The sequence below is a fragment of the Austrofundulus limnaeus genome, unplaced genomic scaffold (assembly GCF_001266775.1).
Source record: "Austrofundulus limnaeus strain Quisiro unplaced genomic scaffold, Austrofundulus_limnaeus-1.0 Scaffold59, whole genome shotgun sequence".
Lineage (NCBI taxonomy): Eukaryota > Metazoa > Chordata > Actinopteri > Cyprinodontiformes > Rivulidae > Austrofundulus > Austrofundulus limnaeus.
The window spans coordinates 568,239-577,442 of NW_013952461.1; the positions used below are offsets into that span (position 1 = coordinate 568,239).

At 37.2% G+C, this 9,204-nt stretch overlaps 1 protein-coding gene across 1 annotated transcript in view; it reads left to right on the top strand.

Moving 5' to 3' along the window:
- Positions 1–6,977: 6,977 nt before the first annotated feature.
- anks1ab (ankyrin repeat and sterile alpha motif domain containing 1Ab) overlaps positions 6,978–9,204 on the top strand; it is a gene marked incomplete at its 5' end in the record, with an annotated part of 42,196 nt that continues 39,969 nt past the window's right edge. The window contains 1 exon segment of the mRNA XM_014009540.1: positions 6,978–7,050. Within this exon segment, the coding sequence (XP_013864994.1) occupies positions 6,978–7,050 (73 nt within the window).

The window sequence follows — 9,204 nt, forward strand, 5'->3', positions numbered from 1 at the left end:
GATTATGCCCAACCCTATGAGTTAGTATCTCATAAGTCATAATTATGAGATACTAAGTCAAAATTATGAGATACAAGTTTTATTTTTTTATCAGGGTGACGGATATGGGCTTCCATAAGTTTGCGTCGTTTATGGATTTCATTCAACATAAGTTCTGGAAAAAAAGTTCTCAAATCAAATAACCCCTCAATTCAGAGTGACTTCACCATCTGGATGTTGACATTCTCCCAGACTTTATTTACGCTAGGTGGTTTTGAAGCTGTCAAATAAATAAAAATCAGCCCAAATGATCAGAACTGCGCGATATGATTATGTGATCTGTGTCTCGTGTACTGTGAAGCGACTGGCCCATCTGTCTTTATTGACAGTGATATTGTGACGGTAATCTTGTTTCCAGCTCAGCGCCGGAGAAGCAGGGAGCCGTTTTGTTTATCGAGTCATCATTTTTATTATCTCCTCTGTTTTTGTTTCTCAGCCATCATTTTTACCCGCGAGACGCAGGCTCAGTGAACAATAATGTAATCTGYAGCTCTCTAAAGCACATTGTTTAAAATTACTTCACATTATCTCTATCGTATTAGCTAGCATGTCGACAAAATCTGAGAAACAATGAGTTGCGGTAAAACAGTATTACAGCTTGATTCAAAAAAAAAAAAAAAAAAACCCCAACAGACTTTTAGACCATTGGCCTTCAATTAAACTTCAGCAAGATTTGCCTAAACAATCGTTTGCCAAAAAAGATCCAGAATACTTTTACTTAAACCCAGTTTTAGAGACCACTATGCTAATTTTCTTCTATCACTATATTGTTTTTCAGGGTCATACTRCTCTGTGGGCTGAGAAACCCCGAGCTGCACCCAGGAATTACCGTAAATGCTGAAAAGCTGGACCACCTGAAATGAATTATGGTAAAAGGTTTTGGCAGGGCAGCTTTTTTGCATCCTAACATCTAATCTTGGTCCAAATAAGATCTGGGCTAAGGTCCATCATTTGTGGACCCCTAACTTTGACTATATTAAGGTTTGTCCAAATTAGAGAAACAGTTAGAATAACATACTGTAAGTCTCAGTTACATATTATATTTACACAGATAAAATATTAGAATACATTCATTTTAGATCTCTGTTAGAYACTGATTTTATTTCCTATCATAGATTTTTCTCATCATCTATTCTCTGGGCAGTCAGAGTTCCTCCTGTTAAGTGACTTTTTTTAAAGAGCATGGGGTGGGGTGTTAAATTTATTTTGCAATATTTGCAAATAACTTTTCGTATTGCTTTTTATTGTTTCATCTGTGTTGTTTGAACTACAATAAAATATTCTCTTTTCTAACTTTGATACGAATACATATAGCATGCATATGTCCTTTTCTTATTTTGAAACAGTCATGCACAACAGGAGTGTTGTTGCAATGAGGCTGAGTGACTGAATAAAATTATGCCTTTTGTGAGTAGGAAGTCTAAAGACGTACAAATACATATTAAGATGAGGCAAACAAAACATGTTTTGGCACAGCACACAGCAGGACAGTGCTATAATTGGATATTTTTTTAAGTTCACAAAAGTAAAAAAAAATATAAGACAGTAAAAGAGCACATAGTCAAAAAAAGTGAAACTTAATAAAACAGGTGAAATTTTGGTCTTCCAGCATCATTAAAATGTTCAGAAAATCCAGGGAAAGTGCAAAGATGGCTATCAATAATAAGGGTCTCACATAGATCTGCTTTAGTTCTCATTATTTAGTGTAAATCAGTGCAATTTATCAGACAGTATCCAGTGATGGACGGAAGATAARTGCGATATTTGAGCTTTGGTAGGTGAGAAAGGCTAAACCAACACTAAAGGGTGTTTGGAATCRTGACAATAAAACAAGGCTTCTTCGCAAGTGATACTGTAATCTCATTTATTATCACGGTTGCATGTTTTCCTAACATTGTGCAGCCCTAGCTTCAAGTATGCTGAGGATAATCCTCAGCTACTACCACACCAAACATTAGCTCCATATCTATAAAAATGACAGAACAATGAAACGATGCAAACAGTCTTGACTCAGACGGTCTTGGGCGAACAGATGAAATGATCATAATGTTTCTAAGAGCAGAGCAGAGGTCAGACAGAAGCATGAGCCTGAAGACTGGATATCAGTATCAGACCCTGCAGCCTCTCTGCAGAGACTTCCTGTGGAAACCAYGATGAGCCAGGGTAGGTCAGTCAGTTCCAGACTGACATATTGTTTGTGGTTGATCAGTGTACATCATCTGCAGGGGTTTCTGTCTGTAGGAGTCATGGCGGGAGAAGAACGTAGCCTGTAATAAGAGCTGGGTACGATACTACTGAGTCAATACTATATGTGACCCATCATATCGAAATGAGGATCAAGTCAAATTTGGTCAAAATGACCAAATTACATTTTCAGATTCCTGAATTTAAAAGCTACGTTTTGATACCTGGATCATTCTGGTATCGGATATGATTTAATTGGTCTTGTTGGTTACGATAATACATTACTGTTTGATCTGAATCCTAATTTTATGTAAATTTATTGAGGAATTTTTGACGTAATTATAAAGAGGAAATTTCAAATAGTATTTCAACACTGAGATTTCCCAGTTTGAAAGAAACAAAAACATTGCTAGGTCACATGGAAAAATTCAAAATTTCAAGACGTTTTTCTTCAAAATCATGTTTTTTTGTTGCTACTGCTAAAACAAATGCTTCAAAAATATTTTTAGGATTATATTTCTGACATTTCATTTAATTAATACATTGATAAGGCATTAATTCATTATATATTGACAAAATGCAATTTTTGCACACGTTTAAATCTAAACCCTTTATCTGCCTATATCTCTCCACTTTTGGACTTAATCCTCATTACGATGTGATGGATCACATATATCCTGATTTATCTCGTTGTCAAGCACAAAATAATAGAGCTGCTAGTGATTGCACTTTTTGTCTCCACAAGTTTTGCTATGTTTTCAAAAAGTGGTAGACAAGATTGACCTCAACTTTGTTTTGGAAAATGTTGAGACTGATCCCTCTCATGTTCTGAGAGTAAACAGATTACATAGGATCTTTATTTGTTTCAAGTTTGGACTAAAACGGCAACAACTTGTGGTCTTAGACTTTACATCATATCGTGTAAAAGTTAGTGGGTGCCGTGTATTCTTTCAAAGAATGCTGGGCCTTTCTAGTGTTTACGTGATGTTGAATTATCTAATGTTGCCGAACGCGCATAAAGTTGTGAAATATCTGAGCTTTTCTATGTTGGTGACACTGGTTTTCGCAGTAGCAATCTTTTCAGTGACGGGTTTTTAAAAAGGTGCACTTAAGCTTACATGTATTCTATCTGTCCATCTATTTTTTTTTCTTTTGGTGTGTGTGGGATATGGAATGTAACTGGGTTAATTCAAAGAGTAATGTGAGGTCTGTATTGCTGCAGGCATATGCCATGCGTCCCACGTGCCTCACTTCCAAATGAATCAAGGCTTTTCCACAGTGTTGATGCCACTAGCGAAGTGCATAGTGCTTTTTCAAACACTAAATATTACATCAAATAAGCCTGGCTGTGTCTCTGGTGTCAGTGGAGAAAGGAGAATCACTTTTTCAGGCTTGCAAAATTCTGTATTGCTGCTTGTAAATAGACTTGTGTTTCTAAATTTAGACCTCTGCACTAAAAATTAAAGCTCACAGGTGCAGGATTGACAATACGTTGACAACAAAGTGTGCTTTTTGAGCAAAACTTAAAGAATATTAAAGGTTATTTTGGATAGTTTGTGAGTGAAAGATGCTTGTGTTCTGAGCAGGAAGCCTCATTGTCCTTGAAGCATTGAGTGTCAGCAAATTGCGTGGTGCCATGTAGACTAAACCAGAGATGAGTATTCAAAAATGCAGCGTCTGCAGCCCAGCAATGAGGCCTGGACTGTTTGAATGAGTTAGAACGGTGGTCTTTAATTAAAATGTAGTGATTGTTTTTGATTGTACTGATCTGTAGACTGGCAGCTACTGTCTGCAAAGAGAAGCAGAGAGAAACCACGGGTCAGATGTGGGAATTATCGTAAACACTAGAAAAGCTGCACCATACCAACAGTGAAGTTTGGAGGTGGRAACATCATGGTGTGGGGCTGTTTTTCAGCATATGGTACTGGCAAACTTCAAATAATTGAAGGAAGGATGAGTGGAAAAATGTACAGAGACATTCTTGATAAAAATCTGCTTCCATCTACCAGGATGATGAAGATGAAACGTGGCTGGACATTTCAGCAAGACAATGAGCCCAAACACAAAGTCAAGGAAACTCTCAGTTGGTTTCAGAGAAAGAAACTAAAGCTGCTGGAATGGCCCAGCCAATCACCTGACCTGAATCCAACAGAAAATCTATGGAAAGAACTAAAGATCAGAGTTCATTGAAGAGGTCCACRAAACCTTCAAGATTTGAAGACTGTTTGTGTGGAAGAATGGGCCAAAATCACACCTGAGCAATGCATGCCACTAGTTTCTCCATACAGGAGGCGTCTTGAAGCTGTCATTGACAACAAAGGCTTTTGTACAAAGTATTAGATAAATTTCAGTAATAGTGTTCAATACTTTTCCCCTGTGCCATTCCACATTATTACAAATAACTTCATTTCTGGACTTTTATGGTTTGATTTCTTTGTATGTATGGATGGGTTGTTACCAACATCTGGTGAAAATCTCGTCATTAGCACCTCTAGTAATATATTTACTGAGAAAAATGGTGACGTGTTCAATACTTATTTTACCTGCTGTATCAACAATGTGACACACTATGGTGTTTAAAAAAAATCTCTGCACAGATCACATTTATTAGCCAGAGGTGTAAATGAGTTTAGGGGGCCGTCTATCTGAAGCAATGAGTGTTGTATGCACTTGTGTGAATATCTGAAAAATGTGTCCGAAGAATCAAGTCCCCAAAACCAGCGCAGCCATAGTCCAGAATATGGATGTTAATTGTTCATTCTGTGTGGCCTCAGCTTGCTCCAGGAGCCAGATCACAGACCAGTGTGAGAGGGAGGAAAGGTGGAGGGCAGACCCTTAGTCTATGTAAACATCCAGGAAGAATTTAGTCCAACAACTCAAGGCCATTGTAGGAGAGAGCCAAATTCTGTAATCAGTTGTTTGGGAACAGAAGAGAATGTTCTGGGCCAGGCAGATGATATCAATTTTCCATCTGCCTTGATGTCCGCTGGTACATCTCAATGTGGCGAATCCAGTCAGACAAATGATGTGGACAAATTCCGCTGAGATGTGCTATCAGCTTTCTACAAGGTCAATTCCATCTGGCCAGCAAAGTCCAGGGACCACAGCCGGCCCGTGACCCTCAGCAGAACCGCTTGCAGAACGAGTCCAGCTCGCTCAAGGCAAAAGTCTGAGTGCTGATAGAACAGCAATCCCACATATCGGTCAGGCAGCCAGGAAATGAACAGCCACCAATGCTGTCTTGTAGAAACACCCGAAGACCACCAAGCCAATCTGTATGATCCAGTTATCAGAATCCAAATATATATATATATATATCCAGAACAGAGAAGAACAGCGATCACACCTTTGACATGTCCTCCCATAGAAGAAAAAACTTTGTTCCAAAAATTTATTAAGAGACCAGCAAACCAAATCCATAAAAATTAATACATCCATAATTTCTGATTTCGGATGAAACCGTAGAGAAGGCTCCAAGCAGCAAAGCAGGGAAGATAAGGAAAGGCAGGAGAGAAGGAAAAAGCATCTTACTCCTCTGAGAGCGGGAAGAAAAAAATGAATACCACATAGTGATAATAAAACAATTTCAAAAACAAAAACAACACATATTATTTTTGACATCTCTGACTTGCCAAATTTTTAAACAAATTTTATTTTCACTTTCATAGTTTAATTTTCAACTGCTTGTAGTTTTGACTGTCTTAGATATTCATAGAAATTGTTTTTACCAGCTTCTAGTCAAGATTCTGATGTAGATACCACTTATGTCTGTTTAACTAAAATAACTCATAGTAATTAGAGTAGAAAATGGGGTTTGAGCTTGAGAGATGAATGAACCAATTGGCGGGCCAAACTTTGGTCACTCATGAGCCGGATGTGGCCCGCAGGCCACCAGTTGAAGAGCCCTGCTTTATAAGAAACAAAGTGAATTGACATATTTTTTTACTTCAGTTTTCAGTAGTACTTCACCATATATATATATATATATATATATATATATAGTAAAAAGGTACAAGAATTTGTTCAGTATGTGATGTGGCATCCGGTACGCTTTAACTACGCCATTAAGGCTGGGAATATTTGTTCTTTATCTCTTTGCAGAGTACACAATATACTGTTGTTTATTCTTGGATATGACAGTGTTGTATGTCGCTCCTCAAAGCACATCAGTGTAACTTGAGCTTCTATTCAGATATTCAACAATATGAGCAGAATGTAAACAAAATTCCTGGAATCCTATTCTGTCTCCTGAAATCCAGTCGTCTTAAATAAACCTTTGTGGCTCCAAATATCTCCTTTCTGCCGCTCTGTGCACATTTCTCCATGTTTACTGTTTTTTATTTTTACAAGCCAAGTCCAGGTTTAGTTTGGTCACAGGCTCTCGTGAAGGCCTCGGTAATGTTGCGTTTGTAAAGATTGGAGGCTGTATTTCACCTCATCACCAAGCTGTGTGTTTTTGCTGAGTGGTGGATTACTCATTGAATTGCTGTCCATGTTAGATTGTTGCTGTTAATCCATCATTGCAAAGCAGCCCGCCCTCTTCCTCCCAACACACCCAGCAGCAGCAGCACACACAGCCCTTACGTGTTACCCAGTATCTCTCTCCCTCAGTGTTCCTCTTTAATAATTAGTTTGGCTCTCTTACAGTAAAGTAGAACACATCATAAGTGAATGTTTTAAACTGACAGACTTTGATCAATTTTAATGTATGTTTTTATTTTCTATCAGTGTTTTATTTTGTTTTTCTTTAACAGATTGAGAAGATCATGACGCTGATTGGGGCCGGCATTGAGACATCCAAAACTGAACAGCCTAAAGCAAACTCAGGTAATGTTTTTGTCAGTCCATATGGCCATATTATTTTTATCCCCTCTCAGTAAAGAAATGTACATTTATTTGTGATATTGTGGGTGACAATTCAGAATGTGATTGAGAAATATTTTATTGATCCCAGAGGGAAATAACAGCTATTACAGCTGCAACCGTTCAAGTTAAAATAATTGGAGAGTAAAGATAAACAGTGTCAAACTCATTTTCACCGAGGGCCACGTGAGCATCACGGTGGTCCTAAAGGGACCGTTTGTAATTAACGTTGATGTTTTGTGTTTAACACGAATCGTTGCGTCTCATTGCTGCAGCTGAGCATCACTAACAAACAAAAACTCAGCTCTGCGTGGTATTTCCAGCATGGAAACAGYGTTTTAACTCATCCTCTTATAARCACTGAAAAATACTACGTATAAAGGTGAAATAAATATTACAGAAATACTATGAAAAGTAAGAGTTTTACTCATTGTTGAGTTTTGATAAGTAGTTGCCATCTTGAATCCTGAACTCTACCACTTAGCAACAGGGAAATCACGCGCATAATCAACATGCATTGTGGGAGATGTCGTTTATGGCTTTAAAGCAGTTTATATTTTGAGACATTTTTATTCGACTTAATTGCTCAGGGAGCCACAGTTACTTAAAGCCAAGCTGAGAGGCCGGACAAGTATCTTTCACCCTTTAAATGTGTTTATTTTTTTGCATTGAATCATAAATTTTAAGTTTACAATTGATGTAAAATCTGTTTTTACATTGAATTAAAGGAGGTATAAGTGGTAGGCCACACAGAAGTTACACTAAGGAAAAAAGGCCTTGTGTACAGTATAGTTAGTATCATGTATAAAAATATAAACCTTATCAAATAAAAACAGTATGAAATAGGCTGTCTAGTTCAGAGGTTCTCAAACTGGGATCCCAGGACCCCCAGGGGTCCACAAGCCCTATTTTGGGGGTCCTCAAAAATTTTCAGTAAATGGTTATTTTGGATTTTATTTGAAAAATGAACATGAGGRACAATGCACTAGTAAAACAAACATACTAAACCAAACAAAAACATAWTATTCTCATAATATTTAGGGGTTAAAATGACAGTRAATTATTTCTAAAACAGCATGGGGTTTATGAGGGGGTCCCTGGAAATTTTTCACACTTGTAAGGGGTCCTCAGACCCAAAAAGTTTGAAAACCCTTGGTCTAGTTTATATAAATAAACCTTATGGAATTTATACAGAATAAAAAAAAATATAGACAAACAATGTGACTGTGTTGACAATGAATAAAGGTCTAATCTGCATTGTTGGTTAACCCCACTTTTTTWTTTTTTTACCTTTTCTCRTTWATTATYAATACTGCAGACAATAGTTTGCTCAATTTCTATTTGTTTCTCATACATTTTTGCTTTATCTAAATAAAAAATCTCATCTTTTTCCTCACAGGTCCTTGTGCAATCCAGCAGTAGGCTGTTTGATTTGATAGTGGGCTTGACCAAAGTGTCAGCTTACCCCCATTAGATCTGTCGCTATAAGGAGGTTTCATCATCTTATGTAACGAGGCTGCTTTCTGCACAGGACTGCTTTTTACACGTCTCATCAGATTGGGTTAGATAAAATTTTCATCAGTCGTGTGCGTCAGACTTGGTGGGCCACCGCAAGGTGTGACACAGAGCAGCAGGAGAGACAAACGTTAGCTTCAACCCAGATGCTGAAAATAAACAAATGCGTTTAAATGGAGATAATTGCCACTTACCTGCATCATACATTTATTCAAATATGTCAGCGTGTCACTAGTTAATTATATATTTCTGACATGACATCTGACTGCCTTAAAAGGCCAACAGTGATGGGTATTAATTGCCAAATAACTGCTTGACATGTTTGAAACGTTGAAAATGACATCAGCTTATTTGTGAAGAACACTTTCAGTCATTAAGGGTCCTGAAGACTTTTTTTAATTAGTTTTAGAAATGAACTCAGTGTTTCTCCATCTAATTATTAAAGTAAATTAATGTAAAAATAAAGAAAGAAAAACAAACTGTCCATCTTACCAAGTTTTAAAATCTTATATCAGCCAAAAGTCGTTTTGATCTTGTTTTGAGACTGATTTACTAAACAAGAACTGATTGTGTAAGAATATTAATCTTGTTTTCAGAATGTGT